General features: G+C 45.4%; 1 protein-coding gene across 1 annotated transcript in view; it reads left to right on the top strand.

Annotated features, from left to right (window-relative positions):
* The first annotated feature begins 385 nt into the window (after positions 1–385).
* grm8b (glutamate receptor, metabotropic 8b) overlaps positions 386–27,472 on the top strand; it is a 63,494-nt gene continuing 36,407 nt past the window's right edge. The window contains exons 1-2 of the mRNA XM_029522674.1: positions 386–925; positions 19,365–19,581. Of these exons, the coding sequence (XP_029378534.1) occupies positions 386–925; positions 19,365–19,581 (757 nt within the window). The remainder of the gene's footprint in view (positions 926–19,364; positions 19,582–27,472) is intronic.

Raw genomic sequence — 27,472 nt, 5'->3', positions numbered from 1 at the left:
TAGATTTGATTTCGACCTTGAAGGATCTCTGGTTCAGATCTTAGATTGTGGATCGTGTATTGATTGTTTCGTCTTCTGTCTGATTCTCCAACAGCTTTTTGGAAGAATGTGAAACTGGATCTCCTGAGACCTCAAAGCTTTCCGTCTTCCTCCTCCTCCGCCGCCTCGGACGGGAATGTCTGCCTTGGGAACCTGGACCGCAGGAAGTGGGTGTTTCTAGGTGGGAGCGCCCACTGAGGTCCAACCTGCCCTGGGTACCGGGGGACTCCATGGTCTGGCTCGTCCCGTCTTCGCCACACAGCCTTTGTTGCCGCTACAGCTGCCTGCCTGTTGACTTTGCCGTCATATCGCCGCCACCTTTTCGTGCCACCCACCTCACCGCAACATGGCGAGAAGTGTGGGGCCCTCCATGTTCTTCGGAAACTGCTTCATCTCCTTCCTGATGTTTAAGAGCTGCTGGCTGATTGGCTCCGAATCCCAGAAGCCTGCCGTGCTGGCGGACTCCCAGCTCCAGCAGGAGTACGCCCACTCCATCCGGCTGGATGGTGACATCATTCTGGGCGGCTTGTTCCCTGTGCACGCTCGTGGCGAAAGGGGCGTGCCCTGCGGCGAGCTGAAGAAAGAAAAGGGCATCCACCGGCTGGAGGCCATGCTGTTCGCCATCGACCTCATCAACAAGGACCAGGAGCTGCTGCCCAACGTGACGCTCGGGGCACGGATTCTGGACACGTGTTCCCGTGACACCTACGCTTTGGAGCAGTCGCTCACCTTCGTCCAGGCGCTCATCGAGAGGGACGGGTCGGATGTTCGCTGCGCCAATGGCGACCCGCCCATCTTCGCCAAGCCGGATAAGGTGGTGGGCGTCATCGGGGCGTCCGCCAGCTCCGTGTCCATCATGGTGGCCAACATCCTGCGACTGTTCAAGGTAGGAGAGCAGAGTCAGGTGACTCTTCTGTTGTTTGCTGTTTGAACCGGTGCATTGTGGGTTTCTGGTTTGTAGACTTGTAATCAGTGTTTTGGACGTCCTTCCCTAAATTTGTGTTTGAGTTAATTATTTGGAGGCTGTTTTGGCCCGCGGCAGCTGGAAGGTGTTCGAGCAAACATGATAATTTTGTGTTTGTGTTTCTGTTTTTCAATTAGCAGAAAAGCTAACGTTAGCATTAAGCTGTTTACTGGCCAGTCTAGAAGAAACTTTGTCAGCTTCTGTATATTTATTTCACCAATTTATATTTAGATATTTTTGTGCAAAAGCTGCTTGTCAGTCGTTTTGGATTCTTCTCCTCAATAAATATCATTAAATGGGCGTCAGAGGTGGAATTTTTTTTTTTTAACTAGTTGCTTCTTCATTTTGTGGCTCATTGGAGATGTAGACGTCGTTCGCAGCGTGCTTTATTCACCTCCTGTATTGTAAAGACGACAGCTGCAGCTCTTGTCTCCATCCAGCTCCCGGCAAGAAACTCCATTCAGCAGCAGAGGAAACTTACAAATAGCTCCTTATCGCGCTCCTCGCTCTCTGGGTCTTGTCATCAACATAACTCTGGGGTATTTTCCCTGCTCTGTAATCGCCCCACGTCCTCATCTTCACGACAACTTCCTTTATTTCTCCTCCAGTGAGCGGCAGCTTTAATCAGGAACAGAACAAACGGACAGATGTGATCTACAGATGACAGATGTAGATGTGAAGTGTTTCATCAGGAAAGTGTTTGTGGGCCACTGGCTGTTTTATTACAGCCTAGATCAATCTCGTGTTAAGTGGAGAAGACGCAGGTCGGCCGTAGCAGCGTGAAAAGAAAGGAAAAAAAAAAAAAAAAACATTGTGAGAAGCCGTTTTTAGAAATGTGTAGAAATTCAGGAGCAGTTTGAGTCAAACGAGTTGGAGACGATTCATCTTAATGTGAATCAGAGCTGGACACATTTTCTGTTCCTTTACTTTGGTACCTTATATTCTATCTACAAATCCGGTTTAACACTTGAAACAGTTTACAGTAGATGGACCATCACAGTCGAAATGGGAGTAACCCTGTCGTTTCAGGAGGAGTTTGCTTACTTCGAGAATGAACCGAATGAACTCTTAGTTAATTTTTTTTTTTTTTATTCTAAATGTCACACAAAGTTTGTGCCTTTGTTGTGCAGTTGGTTGGTAGAAATGAACTCCTGCGAGTGAAGTGAAATTTGTTGGCGACTGAGCTCATCATCCAAAAAAGGAACGTTAGATTTTTGTTCTCGTCTTTATTTACAGTCTGCTGGAATCTTTAAACTGGTTGTGGATGATTAATAAATGAACAGACTGATGTCATCTTCCTCAGCGCTGATCAAGCGTTTGTGTCACCAAATTTGCAGCAGGCGAGCTGTGACTTGAATATGAGATCATTTCCTCTCGCTCATATTGAAGTGTCATGAAAAAGTTCACAGCCTTTCCATTTGTCTTTGATAGAAGGGGAGGCGAATGCTCCCAAGGAGAATTGGTTTTCCTTTTCAGCTCTTCCTGCGCCTCAGTTCGGTGTGAACTTTAAGCTGAGCGTCTTTTTATCTGAGCCGTCACATCCAGCAGCTGACGATCACCTGAGCAGACCTTTACGGTCGGGCTCCAAAGATTGAATGAAATTAGAGCTACTTAGTTGATGGAGCACTCAGACCGAGCTGATCTGAAAGGGTGCAGCCTGCAGCCGTCGTGATTTACTGGCAGGAACAATTACAATGTGACAAGTGCTACAAATTTATGACAAATTTATTATCTTTTGAACGGGCCTTTCACACCCAACACGACATGATGAGCATGAACAGCAGCCTTTTTAGGCCGAGAAGAGGGAGGCTGAAATGGCGTAAAACTGAGAGATGACTTGAAGCTTTCAGGTGGTTTTCGTGTTGATTAAAGATGGCCGTTTGTGAGGGGGTGCGAGCCCGATATCAGAGATGTGCTCACTCACCTGTCACTCAAAGAGGCCACGCCCCCAATCACACAGGACATTAGGCCTTTAAGAAAATTTGATCGGGTGAGTTGTTTCAACACTGTAAGTTATTTGTAAGATGTGATGTTGGCGTTGGATTCATGACCTTTTCGTTGTATATTGGTTCATATTTCGATGTTTTCTTGCCTGACCTTGTTTTAATTTGTGGATTCAAACTCAAAACTTTCTCCAGGTTTTCTTTTTTCCTGTTCCGCAGTCGCACACGTCACTCTGCTGCCGTCTGCGATAAAGTGAAGGAATATTAAATTCTTATCAACACAAAAAACAGTGAAAGTGTCTCGGGCTCCGGCCTGGATGTGGCTCAGATAACGCGCTGAGACGTCTCTGATCGCAGCTGTTGCCTGTTCCTCGTGCAGACAAACTGTCTGGAGGCAGCATGTTGCTGTGCACAGCAGCAAAACAAATTCCACCGCCCTAAATTAGTGATGAGCTCCGTGATTTGTGTGTGTGTTCGAGCCTGGCCTTCTTAATGAGGACAGAAAGGCCCCACAACATCACTTATCTAAAATTAGCAGGAGATGCCTTCGGTGGGGGGATAACCAAAATGTGCTGATGCAGAGGTTTCCTCGCCACTGCTGTCAAAAGCCTGAAGCCTGCAGTCTGGACTCGGACGGACAACAGGGGCCGACTGCAGCTGGTAACACAACGATTTAAAGCGTTTAACACCAACAATCTGGTTTTTATTCCAAACAATGACGACATCACGCCATCAGATCCGAGCCTGCAGACCCAAACCCCGTTTCTGCACAAATCTGGCTTCAGTTTCATGTTTGAAGTCGGCTCGGGGATGAAAACAGTTTCCGACCAATTTAATTTTCCCCCTGAGAGTTCTCCATCAAGCTCAACACAACGCTGCTGATGTTGCAGCTCCGAAGATGTTGACGTTTTATTTTGAAATTTAAATCTGAAAAGGGTGCAGAAACGCTGCTGCCCTGCTCCCCAGAGGATGAACCCTCTGTGCTGTCCTCTTAATAAAACCCAGAGGGCTCTCTGAGGATGTCGGAGGTGAGATCCTCCATCTGAAACGCTGCTGTTTTTTTGCATAATATTTGCACATCCATTTCACGCCGCGTGGCCGAGGCCGATCCAGCCCCCGTCTTCGGTCAGACCCTCTGCTGCGACGGTGGCTCGCGTCGCTGCATTATATTTCCATCTCAGCGTGGGAGAGACAGAAACCACAGAGGCTTCTGTTTACGAGCTCCCTGCAGGCCTGCCCCCCCCAAAAAAAACTAACAAAAAAAATAAAAAGAGGTGAGAACATAACAGAGGGAACCGTCCTGCTTTGCTCCACTTAAACTGTCAGAGGAAGGAACAGTTGGATCTGTTTCTGCTGCTGGTGGTGGATTTCTCTTTTCCACTTGATCCCTCATAATATTTCCCCTTTTTAAATATAATTTGAGGCTTTTTGATCCTTTTTATTAGAGATGTTGGAGCGTCTTTGAATGTTGAACCGTCATCAACTCTCCAAAGTTTCTCATGAAAGCGACACTGAATCTGTCAAATAATGAGTCCGACTAATAACGAAGATGATAAAAAGGATAACATGGAAGGTGGGAGAAGAAATAAAAGCAGGCCAGGAGTTTTCATTTGATTTGTGAGATAATTAAACTGATAAAAACAGTCGTATCTGCTGAATGCTGGTTTGAGACAGATCAAGAGAGAAGTCAGAAATACAAAGAACGTTCGTCAAACTTTCGTGTTGCATCGACTGCACTTCATTTAACACGTGTTGGAACTCTGTTGTCACCAACTGCAGTGGATCAGAGGAGCTTCTCAGAAACAGGACGACGTCCTGCAGCTTCGAAGGTCCCCAGAAATACTTCACTTTAGTTTTCAGTCTGCAGGCGGAGTGTAACTGCTGATTTCACACACAGCAGCAGACTCAGCCTGTGGGACGAAAGGAGGACAGAGTCTGGTTCATCCTCTGGACACCACGAATGTCTCATATACATTTTAGTTTGTAATGCAGAGAATAGTTTGTGGTCCTTAGAATTGTCCTGAAGAGGAGTTTGTCGTGTTGCCTCGACTTCAGACTTGACTTGGACCTCTCAGATTGAACAAAAATAGACTGGACACTGGACATATCTAAGACCAGACTTCAACTCGGACTCGTCTCTGTTGATGGGTCTTAAATTAATGTTCAATGTCTCAAGATGTGACTTGAAGCTGTTTGAAATACCAGGGAATCTAATTCTCTTTAGATATTCAACTTGCTTTCACTTTCAGAGATGAGACTAAACTCAGACTTTCTTAAATGTCCTGCGGTGACCTGAAGCTCGGACCGTTTTGCTTTCAGACTTGACTCCAGTTGGAGCTGATGAAAATCTTTTCTGATATGACTTCGTCATCCTGGACCGACCTGACTCTTCCTCAGTATCACAGACCAATAATGTGCTTTACGGCGTGACCTCGAACGCCTCAGTCTGAGCAGCAGCCTGTTCAATCAGCAGTCTAATTCTTTATTAATATCCTGAATGAAGCTGGAGGCGTTGGCTGGCTGATCCGTCTCGATTACCTTATTGCTCTGTTGTTGGGTAACAAATGTAATCTCTCCGAGGGGAGAGGAGGGGGAGGGGGAGGATAACGGAATTTAATTGAGGGGAATTTGCTCATCGTGGCAGTTAATTAGCACGGCTGACAATGACAACCTCGTTAAGCCGTCTGAGGCCATCGCCCTCGTTGTTTTATTGTCAGTGTTAATAAAGCTTTTTGTGCTTTACGCTCATATTGACGGCCTAAATTTGTAATCCATCCGCCGTTCAATAATCCATTTTGTTTCTGAAAACTCGCTCTCATGAAGGTGTTCTTCTGCAGAACAAAAGTCTTGACTTGCTTTCCTTTCCTTGTTTAAGAGGACATGTCACGTCAGCACTCAGACCTGTTTCAGGACCAGACACTTTTCTTGAATTGACGCACCGACCTGGACTCGAGTCTTGATTGGCTCAGAGGACTCTTCTTTTCTGGGTCGGGTCGCCGTGACGCTTTGATGGTCTGATTTGACGACGACACGTAACCAAAAAGAGAAATCTGATCCATGTGGAATAAAAAGCTCAGATAATTCTGCACCGATCTGAAGTCACCGTGACCTTTGGCTCGACGTTGGTTTAGCGCTGATAAAGGTCAGAGGTCAGCTGACTAGATTCTGTTTTCCAAATTACATCTCTGTGCAGCATGACTTCAGACATTGGAGCTGTTTATTGTCGTCCTGAGGTGGACAAAATAACAGGAACGTCTGTCAGCTATTCAGCTGTTGATTTGTTGAACGAACCAAAAGATGCTGGAGCAGCTTTTTGCTTTATCGGGGAGTTTTCTTTGTTGTTGGCGGAGGGAGGATTGGCCGGCTGCACCAGCTGATTGATTTCTGTTTCCGCCCCTTAATCCTACTTCACCTCTTCATGATCTGTTTGTTTTCTGTGAGTTTCTGAATGAAAGGTTTTTTTCGGTGGTCGGCTCTCGTCCTCTCTGACTTGTCGTGAAGTGCATCAGTGTTGCGTGAAACGACGCTGACGAACGCAGACGGCGACATTATTGGGCCGCCGATGATGGTTTTTTTTCTCCCAGTGAGTCAGCCGTCGCCGTCGACTCAGGAGACTCGCTCATAAGTGCAGGAGCCATCTTCTTCTTCTGCCTCTCCACACACTTCACGCTTCATTTGTGTTTCCTCCTCACTCCCACACTCGTCTCTTTGTGTCTTCTGCTCAATTGTCACGTCTGAGTGTGTCAGCAGCTCCGACTGAGCGGCCTTTCATTCTGCTCTCACTGCTGCTCCTCATTTCTGCATTAAAAAACCCTCAACTTCATTTCGAATATCTGGAGAAATCTGACTCGCCAACATCGCGGCCTGATCGGGTTGGTCGCCTGTCGATGATGTCACCTTGAAGAACTCACTACGTTCAGTTCTAAGATGCGTTTTTATGATGGACGTTTGATGGATCCTAATCTGGGCAACAACTCCCATGATCCTTCGCTGCGTGATGATGTCACCAAACTCTCTTGTGTGACTCCGACAGCACGAACGACAGCTTCACAGCTAAAGAACGGAAGGAAACATGCTTACTGCGCCGATGTCGTCAGTGATGAAGGGTTCATCCTCTGAGGAGCCAGACTGTCTGTTGCTCAGTCGTTGGTATCACTGGCGTGTTCTTGAACGTCCACAATTTGTGTTTTTAACTCCAAACTCTTCCAAGAAACTGAATTATCTACACAACTGCTCAACATGGTGCCACGAAACTGACAGAGCTTCATAGTCCCCAGAGGGTGAATCATTTTTAACATCAAGCAGACACATCTGGTCCTACGAGTGCGTCCAATTGGATCAAATAATGTGCTTCCTGATTCTGACTTCTCTGGACTCTGGACCCGTCCTCGGCCCGTTTGGCCGGTCCGTTTCAGCATCGTACACGCTCCCTCTGAAGCTTCCTGCCTGCTGATGGAACGAACCACCTGTTTGGCTCGCTGAAGTAACCGATGAAGGTTTGAATCCTCACAGGAAGTCCGGATTCATTCGAATCCTCTATCTGCAAGGGGACTTTTCTGCGCCGTTCTTTTGTGCGTTTTTGTTGTTGTTGAGAGGTTTCAGGGGGAGAAAAGTCGATGTAACTCTGTCGGCCGCTGCACCGCTGCCCCTCCAGCTTTCAGCTAAATGGTTTTGTTTTCTTCAGGGGAAGCTATTACCTGGACGGGTCCGTCGCTGACGGTTTAATTACACTCTTCTCGCCTCTGCCCGTTCCAACTTGTGATTTTGGTGTTTCTGTGTGTTTCCACACTTTCTTTAACCCGATCAGTTTCCTTCCATCCGTTCCAAATATGTTTGACGTTAAATCTGGATTTGTCGTGATGATTCCAGACTTGGTTTTATTTTTCATCTTTTTATTTAATTTATAGAAATTTTCAGAGACAGATTCTGAACGTACTTCACGACTTTTTAGATTAACTTTGACTTTGCCAGACTTTCCGGGAAACGTATTTCCACATTTTAAGGACTGTCCCAACGTCTGCCTTTACAGAAACGGGTTCAACTTGAGGTTGACGTCTTTAAGCCTGATCTGGTTCCCTCGAAGCCGGCTCCTTCCTCTGCTGCGTCCTTACACGTGTGCGTGCTGCTGCACGTGGTCACAGGGATGCCGGGTCAAAACCTAAACGTGTCGTTTCCTCCCGAGCCTCGGGATGATGATGTCACAGCGTGTTGGCATCAAGCGGCTCCTCAGATCGTCTCATCACGTCTCTCTGCAGCAGAAGAGCGTTGAGGTGTCGTTTTGGGGTTAAGCTGTGGGAGGTCGGGCCTCCTCGCCTGCCGTGGGAATTAATGCTCGCTGGCAGGCGTCTGCTGGCATTTAACCGGCACTCAGCCGGCGTTTAGACTTCCACAGAAGTTCCTCTGCTTCTGATGTCGACCACCTGGTGAACAAACGCAACTGTGGCGTGTGGTTTGAATGTCCAAGTTTGACATGGAGTCTGGAAAGATTCCTGGAGTGACATAAAACGGCTTCAATCACGTCGCCGATAAATGTTTTTGATTCTTTTGAACACTTTCAGTCGTTTTTTTTTTTTTTTTTTAATCTAAAATGAAAAGTACTGCTCCTCAGTCTTTTTTCTTTTGTAAACATCTTTTTGTTTTGGCCTTTTTGTCAAAGAAAAGAAGCAATTTAAGACTCAGGAAAATTGCGAAATGTATTTGTCAGTGTTTTGACATTTTACAGACAAACAGGTTATTGATTAATCCATGCAGCAATTAGCCGAGTGGTGACGGTAATAAGAGGATGTTAGTATTTCAGTTTCCAGGTTAGGTTTGACATTTCTGGCCCAGCAAACTAAAAAAAAATAACAAACCAAGAAACCAACTTCATGTTAAAGTGAAAACCGTCTCTGCTAAAGATTGAAACATTCAGTGGAGGATGATTTGCTGCTGAGTTACATTAAATTAAATTGATCATTATTTGGTTTTCCTCTTTTAGCTGCTCTGTTCCGACCTGAGTTGATCTTTGGAGATGTCTAGGTGATGATGGGAGATCCGATCTGTTCTGTCCCATCATCCTCTGCAGCTCTCTCTTCAGCGCTGACACTCATTGGTCCTGAAAGCTCCCCACTGCTGCCCCCCCCCCTCCCCCGACTGCAGATAAACTGAAAACCTGCTGCCTGTCATCATGCTGTCAGCGTCACACAGCGAGGCCGGACGTGCTGACAGCTCACATTCACAGCCGACGTTCCTCATCTGCAGAATAAAATCAGAACCAGAACCTGAGTGTCCGTCGTTCATCTGCAGAGATTAAGTGAGCACTTTCAGAAAACAGTCTGGAGATCAATCTGGTGTCAGTGTGAAACAGAAACTGGAAATAAAAGTCTGTGTCCTGTAAGAATAAAAAGATGAGGACAATTTTTTTTTTGCTTGTTTGTCATGCAAATGTTCCAAAGGCATGCTGGCTGCAGGATTGAAATCGTGTTTTCTAATTAGCTTCTTTGTCTCGTTCACGTTTCGGCAAATGAACATCATTAAAAGTGGCTGCGTTTACTTATTAGCAGAGAATTCATTGACGTCCAGACAATTATGACTAAAACCTAAAATCATCATGATTCTCGAGCGAGTTCTGTATGTTTCCTGACCCCCGACCTCTGACCTCTCCGATCTCTGCCGGTTTAAAGGACGTCCAGACGAGGACGAGCCGTCACTTTAATTAAAAGTTGCAGATTGAGAGCTAATTATTGGCATTTCAGTTTGTTCTCTGTGATTAAAAAAACAAAGAAACAAAAACTTTCAGCGCTTCAGGAAACTGCCAACTGGCTCTGATCCGGTTTATTCTTTAGAGACATTCTTTGTTCCTGTGAGTAAAGACTTTCAGTCAGACGCAGGATGTATAGATAAAGCATGACTCAGTTATCAGAAGAGAGAAAACAAACATATTGTTGGGTGATTATTTTGCTGCTGTAACGTTTTCACTGGAATTGAGGTGTTTATCGTGAAGCACTTTTCTGAAAGAGACATGATCTTAAAAGTTTAAAAACAAATGAAACAGACAAAACAGCATCTCCGCCTTTAAAAATGGCATTTACACACCAGCAGAAATTCAGTTTAGTGGAAAAAAAATGTCGCAAACCTTCACAGAAAATGTTAAATTGGCTTATTTAATAGATTTTTTTTTTGCAGCCGCAGATCGATCAGTTCTGGTTCCCTCTGGAGACGCAAACCGTTTGATTTGTTTTAGAACAAATCCACGTGTGGACCCAAAAGCTGCCTCAGTCATCAGAGGCTCTTTAGGCTCGGATTGAATTACTCTTCTGTAGTTTCCGGCTGAGGAAAAGAGTTTCAGGTGAATGTGTGGGTTCACATTTGGTGTAGCAGAGCAGGTTTTATTTTTAGCAGCGTCGCCTTTTTCCTTGTTGTACAGTTTATTTGTTTGAGTTGTTGTCAGGACAAATCCTGATACCGGTCCTCAGCATCAGCCAGACGGTCTGGTTCTGGACCCTCGAGTGTTTGATAAAGAGCTTTTCTTTCTCTGGTGAGTCACCGACAACATTGGCAGCTTCCTCCTGTAAAATATTCCACTTCAGCTTTGTTGGTTGTTCCATCTGAGGTGTGAAGTTGCGAGTCGTGTTTGAAGTCAAATCTGCTTTAAAAGCCGGCCGGTGTGAGGCCACAGAGTCCAGCTCAGCGGGACTGTAGGACAGAAATAAAAGGCTTGTTAGACGTGAAATAAAACAGAGAACATTTTGTCCAACTTCTCTTTTGGTCTGTTACACCGTAAATGCTCCTGAGCTGACTCTGATCTTTCTACCAGAATGTTTTCTAATTTAAAACAATAACAGCTGATACTTTCATTTTGAACAGAATTTTTTAAAAAGGTAGAAGCTGCTGGATTTTTATTTATTTATTTATTTTCTATTTCAATTTCAGTTTTTTAAATTCCTTCAGAGTTGGCAAGACAAAAACAAAGTGGCGAGGGAGCCGCATAATAAGGATGAAATGTGAAATAATAATAAATGAAGAGAATAGCTGTGTTCATCATGAGACAAACGATTCACAAGGATGACCCTGAACGCCTCGTCCCTGTCCGTCCACTTCCCGCCCAGCAGGACTGCCGCTCGCCGCTGGGCCGTCACACTCGTGCCCAATGATTACAAAACGTTGGAGGACAGATGGCGAATTTCAAGGAGGACTTCCTGTCGAACTCGTTCCCAGGAGGCGAGGCGAGGCGAGGTGTCGGATCCGATGGAGATATCCAGACTTTAAAATCTGCTGTGTTCAGAAGGAGCCCAAGAACAGTCAGCTGCCGTCACTCCGAGTCTGTCTTTTCATTTTTTTCACTTTTCAGACTCAAACCTTCTCCATGTTTTCACCATCAGCGGCTCAGAGAATGATGTGTGACTCAGCAGACACTGAATTTTTCTTTATGTTCAACATGAAAACGCTGTAAATGGAGACGGTGACTCTTAACATCCCACTGGTTCTCTTTAAAAGGTGTGAGTGTTTCTTCTTCTGCTGTCTGTAAAAGGGTCAGGGCGCCCCATCGTTGCTTAAAGAACGGCTTCCCCTGGAGGCCGAGCCGGAACTCTGAGGCATGATGGGAAATATTAGAAACACCCGCCCAGAAGGAGACAGTTCACCTGTGACTCGCTGTTCTTCTTCTTATTATTGTGTTTAATATTACTTCCATTAGCTCACCTGCAGGCAGATGATGGACTGTCCTGGAGTTTTTCCTCAGACAGGAAAAACCACCAGAGGCCGTCTCTCTCTGTCAGCAGCTGACAGCCAACGGCAGCATTTTCTGCATTCTAAGTGTGTTTTCACACGTTATTTATTTGGGCTGTTCCACTTTAACACATCGACTGTCCCGCTTCCTGAAGTCGGAAGAGAAACATCTGAGTGGACAGATGTAGACTTTGACCTAAATGTTTGTTTTTAATCCGGAATATAAAATTTTAAACGCGCTTTAAAACACCAAACGTACCGCTGTTATGGCTGTAGCCTCCGAGGCGTTCGGGTAACATCTGTAAATCACCTGAAGTTACTGAGGCATTTTTGTAAACTGTTGGCTGTCCAGATAACAGCATGTGAGGCGTTTAGGGGACATCTGTAAACTGCAGGACTGCACTGTTCCTGTTGCGACTGTAACTTTTCAGGTTGGGAAAGGCAGACAGATCAGACTGATGTTCAGATCGGATCGTGTCGAACTTGAACAGGTCTAATTGGAAACATGCTGAACTCAAATATATGTGTTGTTGTATAAAAGGATCTGGAGGATCGTGGATGAAACGGCCTGCAGCTGCCTGACGAGCTCAAACAACGTGAATTAGATGTTGTTGGTTTTGTCATCAGTTCACCTTCACATGAGCTGCGAATGTCTACAACATTTATCTTCATTGCTGCTGCTCATTAGCTCCGGCGTTCGTGTCACCCCGACAATTTTAATTTATGGCCACGAGTAGCTGCCTGGCTGCTCGCTCTCTTCTTCTTCTGCTCCTGCTGAAATCCACCCATCCTGCCGAGGGGAACCTCGCCCTACCAGGCCGGATGGTTTCTCGGCTTTAATGGCTGCATTGGAGCAGCAAAATCTGGACTCCTTTTTGGAGCTGAGAGCAGCGAAGCTGTCTGCTCCGTTGTCACTGTGCTTTTCTACGTTTGGGCCCATTTATGACAAAATTGAGTGTAATTTAGTCATAAATACATTTTGGGGGACAAAAGTTTTATCTCAGCTTTTATTCCAAGTGGTCGTTTTCATGAGTGTTGAATTTACAGCAGATTTATCTGTAATCTTCTTGATATTAGGCTTTACAGCAGACAGAGGAAACTATGGCTGCTGCTTTGAAGCCTCAAATTCATAATCTGTCCGTCTGCCATCTTAGTTTCGGGAAGTAGAAGAAACAATATTTTGTATGGAAGACTTGAAACCAGAGCGTGAGACCATGAACTCATCAGGAATCAGGGAGGAGGAGGGACATTTTCCCATAGACTTTTTTTTCCCCTTCGGTTTGATGTCTTAATGTGTTCATATTAACATTAATGTGAGCGCAGACACATTTTTTATGCATTATGTGTGCGATTCCCAGAAAAATAAGACATTAAATATGTAAATATGCGTTTTAAACATTTGAGCAGCTGCCTGTGGAGACAGGGGGACGAAATGGTTCGACTGTAATTATATCTGAATAGAATATTCCGTCAATAATTTAGGTGGAGCAGCGCTCTTTCTCTCTTCTTCTTTGTTTTGTTTTCTTTTTTTCGTGTCACCTCTGTCCTTCCATAATTTTTTTTTTGGTTTGGGGCCTTCGTGGAGATGAAGGTTCTTGGTGACATTCTGTGTGTGGATTATCAGGTTCGTTCCTCTTGGTCCTTGGTCCTTGGTCCTCGAATGGTTTTAGCTCAGACAGTTCAGGTCCACCTGGATAGACTGGAGCATCAGTCCTGGACCAGGAACTTGAGTCCAAACAGTCTGAAGGTGCGAACGCAGCTACAACAAACTGCTTAACAGCTGTTCAAATGTGAAGCACACTCAGTGTGTTCAGTCTGAAGGCGAGAAACACCCACGTCCGTATTTCCATATCTGACTGTTTATCCATAATGCAGCAGCTCGTCTCCACGCTCCGCTGAGCTGATGTGGAGAAGACGAGTGGAGAAAATGTTTCTGAAGTAGAGAGCTGTTCTTAAAGCTGAGCACTTTACATAATCCCCCCGGGGCGGTGATGAGACCGACACTCGGCGGTCTTCAGCGGGGACGAGGACAGCTTGGCGTCGGGCCTCGGCGTGCTCGGTGTGTTTGCTTGTTTGCTCGGCAGGCAGGCCGAATGCAGACCGACATTTGTTTCCCGGCGTGTTTGCTCTTTTTTGGCAGCTCCGCCTCATTACGACAAACACCAGGTGAAAGATGCCGCCATTTTTTTTATTTTGAAGGCCAAAGCCACGGCTGGCCGTGACACAGAACCAGCAGCGGGACGGACACATCGGTGTCCTCGTACTTCGACAGGTCCGAGACGGGACTGGACGGAGCTCAGAGAGTCAGCAGGAAGACGCTCGAGTCCATCGATTCCTGGCTTCTGTTTCTCAGATGAATAACGCGGCGGTGAGCGGCATCTGAACGAGTTATTTTTAGGAGAAAACGATCCCACATCAGCTCTGATATTTACTTCAGACCCTGAGAATCAAAAGACAAGCAGCATTTTTTCCAAAGGATTCTAGTCGAGGTTGGACTGATTCCAAACTTCTGGGGCCTAAATGATGCAGCAGTCTTGTAATATTTCCATCAGGTTGAATGATTCTCTTTGTGACTGGTATCACAATGATGACCGATGTGCCGCTGGAGGTCAAAGGTCATTTTTCAACCTGATGCAGATTTTATGATCCTTCTGGACATTCCTGATAATTTAAAAAGCTAAAACTTGTCTGTCAGCGAGCGACAAAGCTGCAACTACAACCATGAAACTGCAGCGTTTTCTGTCCTTGTTCCTTCTTTGTCTCTAGTTTAAAAAAAAAAAAATTAAATCCCATGTTTCTGTCACATTGTGAGGCCTCGATCTACGCCTACGAGTGTCCTCTGAATTGGTGGGTGTCACCGTTTAATACAAACAACATGGACCGTCACCGTGGTAACCATAATAACGATCCCATCATGATTAGGTTCTGGGTGAAATGCTGGTTTCCTTCTTCAACATTAGATCTGGATTATTAATATGAGCATGAAAAAGAATGTTCTGATTAAACTGTATGTTGGCGAGCTGATGACTTATCGTAGGTTTAGTTTTTAATCCTCTGGGCGTCGGGGGGAAATGGAAAATCCGTGAATATGGACTGTATTAATTCTACTCAATCATCAACTCATCAAAAGTTGAAATCATTCATTTAGTTTAGCAAGCTTGTGAAAGAAAAAGACCTATGTTTCTTTTTTTGATTAATTTAAAGAGGAGTTTGTCTCTTTGGTATAAAAATCACGGGCACAAAACAAATCAGCTTTGAAATGCGGCTCACGTGGGATTTCAGTTGTGGACCTTTAATTGGGTTCATATTAAATACAGACCGGGATCAAAAACAGAAGTTACGGTTGTCAAAGAAATCTCACAACTCTTCAAAGCTGCTAAAATTCAAATTTCAGGAGTTCCTAAAAACATTCAAATGTCAAAAACATCAAACAGGGACATGAGATAAATGTTGGTTTATTTTTACCGCTGGAGGTTTCCATTGTTTGTGCTGATGGCAATTAAAGCGAAAGTGTCTGTGAGAAAACAGAACACACAGGAGTTTCTTCTTCTTCCTCTCTCTGATGCCGGCGGAGGATCAGGATCAGCCGAACCTCCTCGGAGCTTCAAAACGCCGTGAAGCGTCAAAGACGTGTGATCCGACTTTGTTTACACATCCTCAGATCCTTTTCTGGTTCGATGTGGACGACGTTTCCTGTCACAAAAAATGGATGTTTAAAGCTTTGAGCTTTAATTTAAGGCCGAATTACGCTGACCAGCCGGAGCGGTACGACCTCTACCTGGTCACCATGGATACCTGTCAGTGGGTGGGGTCTATCAGGCAGCAGGTGGGGTGGTCCTGGTCTGCAGGGATCAGGACCTACCAGAAGGCCCAAGGTCAAAGGTCACTGATGGCTGCGGGGAGTGAAGGCCGGACAGGAGCAGCAGTAATAATGATCATCAGAAACCAAACTGAATCAGACGGAACAGAAAATGGAACAGAATCAGGTTTTTATCAGCGGTGAAAAAAAAATGTAGAATTAGTGAATGACTTCATTCCTGGTTTATCCTTCGGTGTCTGATCTTCTGAATTTACAGCGTGTTCACGGCGGGCCCTACCGGAGCCTCGCCTCCATCAACGTGCTCCAGGACTGTAATTAAAAAGGAAACCTGCCACGTCGGAGACCGAGACGGCGCGTCACTTTGACTTCATCCTGAATTCAATTTGATCAGAGAGAGAGATGGAGGAGAAACAGAGCAGCGGCAGCAGGAGTCATGTAGGATTTTACCTCCAGGCGAAGCTGTTTATTGTCCAGGAAGGAGCGCGGTGACAGTAAATAGAGCCTTTACTTTCAATCAGAAAATCAGGGCACAGTCAACGAAGACGGACGTGTGCTGTCTCCTCAGATGGATTTCCTCTTTCATCGTTCAGCCGGGCAGAAAGCTCGAGGCTGTCGCAGGATGATGAGCATCAATCACTGTCGCAGGAAACACCCCGAGGCGGCAGAAGACAGGAAGCCCGTCCTCGGGCCTAAAAAATGCCCACACGTGCGTAAACGCGCCTTCGCAGCGAGACGGGGTCAGGGCCGGCTCAGCGGGACCCGTCAGGCCAAAGTAAAGGTTTGGCGTTGAGCGTTATGAATGCTGTCGGGGCGTCATCTATCAAGTCGCTGCTGCAGCTTCAGAGGGCGAGCATCCAAATCCAGATCACAGAGACATCAGAGTCCAAAACACCCTCAGGCGCCGTCGGCCCGACTTCCTTATCCCCCCGAAGGAATTTCATCACTTGACACAAACATTCAGACTCCAGGAAGAACGAGACATCAGCTGCCTGACTGCGACGGGAACATGACACTGCTTTCTTTTCTCTTTTTTATTTAGATTTTATTCATATTAAAGCTTTTGGTTTGTTTTGTCACTTCTTATTTATTATTTATTATAATTATTATATTATTATATTACGTGTGTTGGGAGGAAAAAAAGCCAAAAAGCCCTGAGAATTAAAATTAACTGGGTAGCCCTGGTGGTCCTTTCATTTTAGATTCTCTCCACAGACGATCAGCCAGAAAGAAGTCAGATTGTATTGAAGTCTATGGGAAACAGTCCCTACTTCTCTCTTGGTTTATTAGTTATGAATGAGTTTATGGTTTCGGTCTTTAGTTTCTAGTTTCGAGGAAAACAAACCATAAATCAGGGGATGTTTGGGAGGTGTGTCGTCTTTATGATTGACAGATCGTATCACCCAATCAGGATGGAGCACAGAACGGTCAGCTCCACCTTCTCTGACTAATATGGCTTTAAAAAGCTAAGATGGCCGACGATGGATTTGTGTGAATTTGAGACATCAGGGCGGGATGAGACTCGGTGGAACTGATGACAGAAAAAAAAAAAAAAAGTCAAAGACTGTTAATTGTGACGACGTCGTGAACAAACTATCTCCAAGACTAAACCAACAGCTGCAGAGCAGAGCTGCCGAATCGTGTCACCCTCAGAGTCGTTATTCTATAACCGTGAAACAGTCCGGTGGTTATGGCGTTTTTAGGTGCGTTGATTGGTGGAATTTTTGATTGATAACAAGAATAAAGACAGATTCAGCGTCAGGAATAAACAGCACATCACGTCGGTAATGGAGCAGAAACCGAATCAGTTGCTGTGACGCTGAACACAAAGATGAACAAAACAAAATGAATAATAACTCATAAAGACTGTTGACCGTTTAGTTTCCTGCTCCCATTCAGAGAAATATTTGTGTTTCAGATCCTCCACGTCCCCGTTGATGAAGGTTAAAACAGTCCAGTTTCCTCTTTTAATTGATGTCTCGCCTTCAGGAGGCAGAGATTCCCAGCGTCTCAGGGATGGTCAGTGTCCCAGACTGGACAGCCTGCAGTTTGTTTGTGGCAGACTGACCCCGTTGGTTGGACCGAGGAGGTCGGAGGAGTTTCCATGACGCCTCGTAGACTGTGGCAGTTATGGTTGGTGTCTGTACGTTTGTCCAGCTGGACCTCGAACACAGCAGCAGGGTGTTAAAACAGAAGGGCTGCTTTTTAATGGAGCATCAATAACTGATGCTGCTGTTTATTCAGCCCACACTGCATCATTAATGCTAACAGAAGGCCCTCGCCATATTCCCATGCAGCTGTTGTTATTGCTGTATGTGTGTGTGTGTGTGTGTGTGTGTGTGTGTGTATTTGGTTTCTGATCTGATCTAAACCTCATATCTGACAGAAATCTTGAGCCTCTGAGCTCTCTGAGCAAACACACCAAACCTTTCATCCTGACGTGATTTGATTTAGTCAGAATTTTAAATCTGACTCCAAAATGAGGAGAAAACTTGTTTCTTTGACTTCAGTTCTTTAATACACGTTTAAATTTTCCCATAAGTTGTTTTGAAAATAAATCTATTGATGATAAGATTTTCCTCTCAGCACCATTTTCCCATAGACCTCAGTACAATCTAGGATGGAGGTGTTGCCCAGTTACGTGCTCAAACCTTTTTCCTTTAACATCTTTCTATGAAATGAGAACGGCCCAACGTCTAAATGTCTCCACCTCCTGAACACACATTTTAAAGATCTTAATGCATTTTTTTGTAACTTTTCTCTGATAAAAAAAAAAGTTAAGTTATAAATCACCTCCTTACAACTGCATGAAATCGGCCGTTGGTCAGTTTCTGATCCAGGTCTGAGGAAGAACAAATCCTCTGAAATGTTTCAGAAAGTCAGGAAAGGCAGCAGCATTTTTGAAATAGTTCACGTTTTTGCACCCAACTTAAAAAAAAAAAAAAAAAGCTGCGGGGGCTCAGGCGTGTTTTTTGTGTTCAGCTCTGATGAAAATAAACCCAAGCTCCTCTCTGATGTGTTAAACCTGCAGCTCTCTGATAGTGTCAGCTTTGTATTTACAGTACAGGCCTTTAATTTGCCTCCTGTCGCCGAGCGAGTCGGGCTGACTGACATTTGTATTGGCGTCAGGCCCCTCGGTCATCCGTCTTCCTCCATCCTCCTCCCCTGAATCCTGATGAGGCTTCCAGCGGCGCTCGGCCCAACACCTCGGCCTCTGACTGAAGTGAAATCAATCAGCCCTTCAATCCTTCTCTAAAGGGCCATTATCCAGCTCCGCCGGGCCTGTCGGCCTTTCTGCTGCAGGATCTATGTCCTGATCCGCCTCCCTAATTCACATAGCTGGGCTGCTAACTCGACTGACAAGAAGCCAAACAACAGGAAGCCGAGGAAGGTCAGGATTTAAGGTCCAAATTCAGCCTTTTTAAATCCCAACAAATATACTGTGGGCTGTTCGGAAGAGACAGTGAACATCTTCTAAGAGTCCATTGAAAAATGCTAGATTTTTATCGTCTAGTTTCCCGTCTGAGGTTAGAACCACTTCAAAAAGTTAACAAGCTCTGAGGGAAATAAAACCAGGAAGGAACAAGTTCAAGACAAAAGATTCAGGGAAACTAAGAGATCCGCACAGAGAATCAGCACTTTCAAGAGTCACGTCCTATTGGCTCCGGTGGGCGATGACACAGCCAATCAGAGTGTCTCATTGTGACATCAGAGGGAGGAGTTTCAGAAGCTTCATCTGCTCTTTAATTATTATTTGTTTTCTGTTTTGTTTTCAGATTATGTTTCTTTCTGTTAAAGCTCGTCAACATTGTCTTTCCTCTCTGCTGTTTTGACAGTTTGAGTCGATCGTCCTCTTGTATTTTTATTAACTATCAGCCGCTCTGTGTCTTGGCAGATTCCTCAGATCAGCTACGCCTCGACAGCTCCAGAGCTCAGCGACAACACCCGCTATGACTTCTTCTCCCGCGTGGTCCCTCCGGACTCCTACCAGGCTCAGGCCATGCTGGACATCGTGACGGCGATGGGCTGGAACTACGTGTCCACGCTGGCCTCCGAGGGGAACTACGGCGAGAGCGGCGTCGAGGCCTTCGTCCAGATCTCCAGAGAGTCAGGTGGGAAACCTCGAGATGTTCTCTCCCAGAACGGGGACGCTGTCAGGTTGTTATTGTTTTTATGTGGCTGAGCTTTGACTCGGCGCCTGTTGATGGGCAACAGCAGGAGAGGTCATGTGACGGGGGATTCTCCTCGGGTGGTCGCTGGTCGCCAACGTTAGTTAGAACATGACTTTTGAAGTCCATCAGTGTGAGCGTGGCCGTGGAGTTCAGCTTCATTGGCTCTGCTGTTGACCAATCAGAGGGAAAAGGTTTTAAAAAACATGGCTGCTTAGAAGTGCAGCCTGAATCTGAATCTGTTTCTGCGCTTTAATTTAGTGTTACTCTGACGTGACTAAATTCATGCCTGGGCCGATATTCGATAATATTTTTATTTCTGTCACATTCAATAATTTTCATAATTTCCAAAACAGAACTTGCTGCTTTTTCAGTCTGAAGGAGGTCAAAACTCCTGCAACACTACGAACGAATCTGCAGTCATGTGACTGTCATGTGACTTGGACAGATGTGGGACGTATCAGGAGGGCCAAACGCCGTAACCTTCCCGGTGTTTCTGAATAAAACCCGTACTTGCTGTTTGTGGAGAGACGGGGAACAGTCGACGTGCACGATTTGTGAGATGATATCAGGATATTTCACTGAATTGATTCTATGCCTGAACTCTAATGGCCATCATGTTGCAGCTCACGTTTCCTCGTCCAAACAAAAACTGCTTTCTGCTCATGCTAATATGAATAAACACAAAACTGAGTGTTTCATCTCCTGACTGCTGCGCTCCGGTTCACGACCTTGCCGCTGCTATGCCTCCATATTTACCTGGGCCTGCGACACAGCTGTAATCGGTGTGCAAATGGCGGCAGCAGCAGGAGTAATTGTGAAGAATGGCTGCGATCGAGGCGTTTAAACGCTCCAGATTAATAACGAGACGCGGTGCAGAGAGCAGCTGCGGCTCCTCTGTGGGATCAATGAGCTTTCATCACTGCTGCTGCTGCACAAACTCACAGACACACACAGGAGTGTGTGGTGGTACGAAGGAACATCTCTGGATTACAGCTGTTTGCTCCTATTGGGTGGATTACGGGGAGACACTTCTTTAATTGATTGGATTGTCCAACACTTTTTCTCCACCCAGGCCAAGTTTTACAAATAGCTGGTGTGAAAAGCTTCAGTGAAAATTAGCTTAGAATATATTTCCCACCACAGCTGTTCAACTGTTAAAATCAGCTCCAACACAAGAAGCTTCCAAAGCCGACAACAGGAGGTGATGGAGAAGGAAAGGAGCAGGAGGAAAGGGAGCTGGGACGGAAGTAAGAGGAGGGAAAGTCCCTCCTGAGACGTCACCAGATGCTCCTGATGTGTGATCTGAGACGACCTCACTGCCAACGCCGCCGCCATCGCTCTGTGAAGCCCGTATCCATGCGGCTCTGGGACAGATGGATGCCCCCCGCCGAGCCCAGCAGTGGGCGGAGCTCTGGAGCCAGCCTGTGATGTCACCAGCTGATCCTCTGGGCTGCTGGGAAATCGCTTTGACTCTTAGAAGGTGTGTGTGTGTGAAAAGTGGTCCACAGCATGGCTTCAGAACTGAGCCTTAAAACCAGCTGGTGATGTCACAGCAGTCCCCACCCTCAGCCACGCCCACCTGCACCCACTGTCAATTAACCCTTCAAAATAAAACTGGAGGTTAATTAGATATGGGACCTTTAATTTGTTGTACATCCTGTTTTGTTTTTGTTTTTTGTTTTTTTTGATTGCATGAAAATATTAGTGCAGAAAATGAAGGTCATGGTGAAGGTCATCGCGTGTCATTTTGATAACGACCACTGTTGCTTCTTCCTCGTCTCGCTTGCCTCTTTCCGTTCTCCTGATAAAAGCCAGAGCGTCGCTGCAGATCCGCCCAGCTCATAATCAATTAGCGCCGACTGGACCAGAACCGCGTCCGTTTAAAGAGCCCCCCCAGAACCTGCAGTCTGGTTTGGTGGTGGTGTGTGCCGTCGGGAGTCCAGCTGGGCGGACCAGCTGGCAGGAGAGTCAGTGACCTCGTTGGCAGCGAGGAAGAGAGGAAGTCACAGATTAAAGGAGGAAATCTCGACAACACTTTTAAATAATCATTTCCTCAGTTTATGAGATCAAAGCCGCCGGGTCGCCCCTCTGAATCTCCACCAACGCTGTTCGCTCCAGTTATTGGACAGGAAACGGACGGAGATGATGGAGATATCCTCCACACGTTCTCCACCCTGCCGTAGAGGTAAAACAACAAAAGAGGAGCCCATGAACACGAGCAACCCCAACGATGTGCTGTAAGTTCAGCAACCTTTGGTATTAAAGAGTTCATGCCAATCATTGAAGTCTATGGGTAAATGTCCCTCCTCCTCCCTGATGAGTTTATGGTGTCATTTTTTAAATGATGCTCCATTTAGAGGGGAAGGGGAGGGGTTAGGGGGCGGGGCTACTGTGTGATGTAACACCCAATCAGGACGGAGTACAGAGCAGGTCAGGTTCACCCTCTGCTAGTTTAAAGAAACTAAAATGGCTGACTAACAAACTGAAGGCGTCAAAGCAGCAGCTCGCAGACTGAAGGGCGACGCCATCGTGGGTCAGCACCTGATCTGGATCCGGTTCGATCCACGTGAGACTTTGAGCCGACATCACTTGAAGCAGCTTTGGTGCTGATGTCGTCTAACTTCCTGTTAAAAGTGGAAGAAAAACACTTTGGATGGTGAAGACTTTTACTTTGACCTTCGCTGAGAGAAGAACACGGAGAAACGTCCGGCTGAAGTCTGCTCCGAACCAGGACATGGACGAAGTCGAACCGACGGCGGAGAAGGAAACAGCGAGACTCTGGTCCCATCAGGCGGCGGTAATTACTTTTAATTATCAGCTTCATTAGTTGGATTATTACTTTTGTGAAGCTAATGGCCGTGTCTGAATTCAGGAGATGCTCTGTGGTTTTTGAAGTGTTCGTCTGCGGCCTCGGGGGTCGTGACCTCTGCTGCTGTCCGTCTGTCTCTCAAACTGTTTACATCATGCAGGCAGTTTTCTAAATGGAATAACTTTATAAGGTAAGATTAAACCTAATTAACCTTTAAATAAAACACACCGTCATGTTTTTCTCTGATGGGGAAAAAGTTGTTCAATCAGGTAAATGGGAGTTTGTCGAAGACGCTCAACGGAAGAAGATCAGCAGGACTCGCTGTTTGATCTCAGAGGGAGCGGGAAAAAAAGGAGCTTGTCACTGTGCTCTCGTCGCCGTCTCGCCACCGTTCAGCTCAGCCAAGATCTTCCTGCCAGGAGAGAAGGGATCCTCCTGTTCGCTCGACGGGGGGAACTGCTGACTCCTGTTTGAACTCCGACGACGCCTGACGCCCACAAAGCTAAATTCAGCTCCGCCGCTGCTGTTACACATTCATCTTCAAAACCTGCAGTCAGGTGTTGGTTGGCAAAGCAGCATGTCGTCGGTCATTAGCTCAGCTTTTTGTTGCTGCTCCTCGTCATTTCGAGACAATTGCAGCAGGAGTTGTGCTACAAGTTCAAGAGGTTTGAAGCTTTCCTGTCTGAACTTTATTTCAATCTTTACTGGAGATGTTCGAGCATGTCAGGCTGAATTTTTTTTTTTTTTAAGGTTGTTTAAACCACAAACACATAAAACATAAAAATATACATTCAGCCATCTTGGTTTTTGAAACCAGATATTTGATAAGAATAAATAAAATGGGACCTTTTAATGTGTTAAATGTTTACTTTGATTGGATTTTTCCTGGTTATTGAATGATGAAATTCAAATGTAATAAACTTGATGTTTCAATAACACAAATGTGATAATCAGTTCTTTTCTTCTTACACACTTGGCAGAGGAGTGTGTGTGTGTGTGTGATTCCACGGTGGAAGCGTTGGCGTTGTATTTTCATGGAGAAACTCTTTTTGCTCCTTCAGAAGTGTGAAAGCCGCTGAGATAATCTGCTTTTCTTTCTCTTCTTTCCCGCCGCTGCTCGTCCATCTTCCCCTCATCTCCGTTTCTTTATCCCTTAAACTCATTCTTGTCTTTCTCCCTTTCACAGGAGACCTAAATACTTCCCGCCTCTCGCCTCACCTGTCCTTTTTTAGTTGGTGCTTTTCATTGTTTCCATTGAAGGAAAGTCTTCTTTTGTTTTTGTGCTTGTTTTTTAAATCAAAAATGTTCTCGTTGTTGTTTCTGCTCATTTCCTGGAGAGCAGCACCTTCCTGCTCTGCATGCAGAATGAGGAGTGGATTAATATTTCATGGTCTGGGCTTCCTTCACCTTTCCTCTCTCCAGATAAAGTGGGCAGAGGAAAATGTCTCATCTGTAGTCAGCGGCTCATCTTTCCCAGACAAATAAATACCTGCTGTCCATTAGTAGCAGCCAATCAAACGTGGCGGGCGGAGAGGTGAGGTGAGAACAAACATCTGTCAAACTTTCAATCTACCAAACACAGAAGAGAGAAAAAGGACGGGAATGTAAAAACAAGAAAAAGAAAAGTGTTCTGGTTGCTCTGTGCCAGCGTGACACCGATTAGGGTCAGTCCAACTTTCCTTTCTGCCTCACTGCAGCAAAAAGAGTCCGAGACAGAACACAAACAAATCGGAGGAGCTAGTTTCTTTTCAAAATAAAAGAACACTCTGGGATCGGCCTGTCCTGTTCAGGTTTGCTCGTCAGATCATGCGGTCTCATTTATTTGGGCATGCTTTAGATTGCAACCAGGTTTTATACATCACATAAACATTGTCTAAACATCTAAATATATAAATTTAACATATCAACTTCATTAAAGTCTTTTATTTTCTGTCAAATGTCCCAGCTCTTCTCATCTTTCCGCCCTGCAGCCATTTTTCCGAACAGGAAATTAAAGTTAAAGAAAACAGATGTGAAACAACAAGCCTTAGCTTTCTCTTTGTGAGCGAGGCAGATCTGAGACGAGCTGCTTCTCGCTGCAGGAAACGCTGAGAGCTTGTTAGCGACAACCAGGATGCTCAGAAAGAGTTTCTTTCTGGGCCGCTCTCTCCTCACCAGCCTTCATTTCACCGAGCTGAGCTGAGAGGCGACGTCTCTCACCTTCGGCCACCCGAAACGTCAGAGTTATCCACACAGCTGAAGTCAGTTTGCCTCGGACGTTACGACTTTTATTAAAGTGTGGCAGCAGGTGATGTCCTTGTTTCAAGAGCTTCTGAATCCGAAGTGATGATGGTTTCTCTACAACAGGGATTAATGATTGATTTATTTTGTTTCTGAGGGTGTCTGGGTGATGAGCATCACACAGGTTCTGACTGAGTCACGGCGATGAGCCGTTGCAGCAGATTTCATCATTCACACCCGCAGTGAGGAGACATACCTGCCTCCCGCCCCCCAGCGGCGGCGGCAGCGGCGCCGGTCGGAGGTATCTGACGGTACACGTACGAATGCAGGCTTCAAACTAAATCACACAAAGGAAAGCTCCCAACATACGATGGTTTACACGTGACCTGAACCTGACCCCGAGCCGACCCTGAAAGCTCCATGACTGACTGAGCTTCATTCATTTATCATGAGTTACAGATTCAACAGCGTTGTTTGAAAAATGTAACAGTCAACAGTGTAGTTAAAGGTTTTTTTTGTTTTTTCCTCCAATAACACAAAATATCCTTTTTAAAAGCCGCAGACTCCGTCTGGAGCAGCTTTAAAACTTTAATTTAAATGCACTGCCTCGCAGTTTTGATAGTTTGTAAATCAATGTTTTATTCATGGAACACATTATTTAAAAATGAACATCATGTTGTGTTGAAGACTTGAAACTTGAGACTGAGACCATAAACTCATCAGGAAAACATTTACTGAGCTGATTGGAGGACAAAAAAGAATTCCCGTAATGTGAAAGCTTCTTTGGTTGATTGGATGTCTGATTCTGTTTTTATCATCCTTTTATTGAAAGCCTTTTATCCTTTCCTTCCACCTGCTGGTTCATCAGGTCGTGTCTGAAGGAGAAGAACGTCTGAAACCTTTTCTGATATTCGTGGCGTTCAGCCAAGCCGAGTTCTCGCTGCTGTCTCTACGGGAAAACAAATAGCGACACAAAGTTTTTTAATCCTTCTGATATTCATCACCCACCCTGTGAATCGCCCCGAAAGTTCGAATCCGAACTGAACTCAAAGGAGAAATAGGGACATTTCCCCATTGACTTCAATATACTGTGATACAGTGATGGTTTTCACTTATAATGCACTGGAGCCACTTTACATTCAGTCCATGTTGTTGACAAATCTGAGGTTAGAATTAAAATGAGACAGAAAATGATCAACACAATGATGCAAACCAGACCGGTCCTGGTCTCGGTCTGATGGGCTTCCTCTGATCCATCTCATTTCTTCCTGTTTGTCAGCAGTGTTGACAGCAGATGTTGAGGCAGTTTGGGAGACCGGAGCCAGCACCAGACATATGGACCTCGTCCCCCCCGTCCCCCCCGTCCCCCCCGTCCCCCCCGTCCCCCCTCGCATCCTGCTTGTCCTCCTCATTTGTTCAACCGGCCACATAACTTCGCTCATTAAAGTTTTTAAGTTGGACTGAGACTGGAAAGTGAATTTTAATGGGGAGAAAACTTTTGCCTCCTCACCTTCTCTGATCAACATTTCAAACGGAGGCTTAAAGTCTGAAACATCTTAAGGAGCTCTTTCTTAAATGTCCTTTAGTTAAATGTTTAAAATTCACACGAGGACAGAAGAGCTTCAGTCACTCCCTCCTCATCTCTGTGGCCTCGTTTGGGGTTTTCTCATCCTCAAACATGTTTTCTCTGAAGCGGGACAAAAAAAACTAAAGAAGACTTTCTTACGTTTCATTCTGGTCATAATCAGAGGACGTTAAACACCTAAACTGATTCCTTTGTGGGTCAACGGGTCCAAGCTGAAGAGGAAGTTTCACAGTGCGGCCCAACGTGCCCCAATTCTGACTCCCCCTCCTGCTGTCGGGGTATTTTTAGAGCCCTGTGAAGTTCCAGTCCAAACGTCCTGGATAGTATCTGATCCATGACTGACTGAGACAGCGACGCGTCTTCAATATGAATTTCATTCTTTGAAACCACTTCTCATATTGCTGATATTTCAAATACAAACAGTTTTTTTCTCCAAGAGTTAAAACAATCAGCTCTGACTGCATCGTGCCCTTTTCTTAAACGGGCACTTCACAGTCTGTGCTGATTGGCTGACGGGTCTATTTAACGTTTCTTCATTAGTGACAAATGAAACTGATAACCGGAGTGTTACTAAACTGTCAACATGGATTTTGATAAATTCTGATATTGTGTTGAATTGGATCAGTTGTTTTATTGTCTTCATTGTATTTTATGTTTTCTTTTCGTTTATCCTGATTAATCAGGTTTTTGTCCTGAATGGTTTCTGCGCATCTGCTTCATTTTTATTTGGGACTAAAGATGTAAATTAGCGGCTCAGTCAGCTGCACTCTGTTCCTTAAATATGTATCTATGTAGTCCACGTCACAACCGCGATGGCCGTACAAAGTTGTGTTCAACATGGCGGATGAAACGGCAGACTCGTCACTGAGGTTCATAAAAAGTTGAGTGTTTGTTGAGTGTTTGTTGAGTATTTGTGTTGGTCCTTCTCGTTTAAAGGTGGGAGATCGTAGCTCCTGACTCCCTTAATAAAATAAATGAATAAAAAAAAAAACAGAAACAAAATGCTCTGCAGTTTAAAGCAAGCAGCTTGTTTTAAGGTGGACTGAGAGAGCTTCAGGAGCTCGAAGACGAGTGGGCGCTTACGTCCTGTTTCTATCCGTCACACTCACTTAGCATTGAAGCGGGGGGGGCGGGGGGGTACACAGCGATAAACACTCGCTGCCGTGCTGAACTGTTAATTGAAAGGTCAGTGTAACGGCTTAGCCGGAGGCCAGCTT

Source organism: Echeneis naucrates, chromosome 16, assembly GCF_900963305.1.
Source record: "Echeneis naucrates chromosome 16, fEcheNa1.1, whole genome shotgun sequence".
NCBI classification, from domain to species: domain Eukaryota; kingdom Metazoa; phylum Chordata; class Actinopteri; order Carangiformes; family Echeneidae; genus Echeneis; species Echeneis naucrates.
Note: the sequence above shows the minus strand (reverse complement) of the source record. Positions and strands in the feature narration are given on the sequence as shown.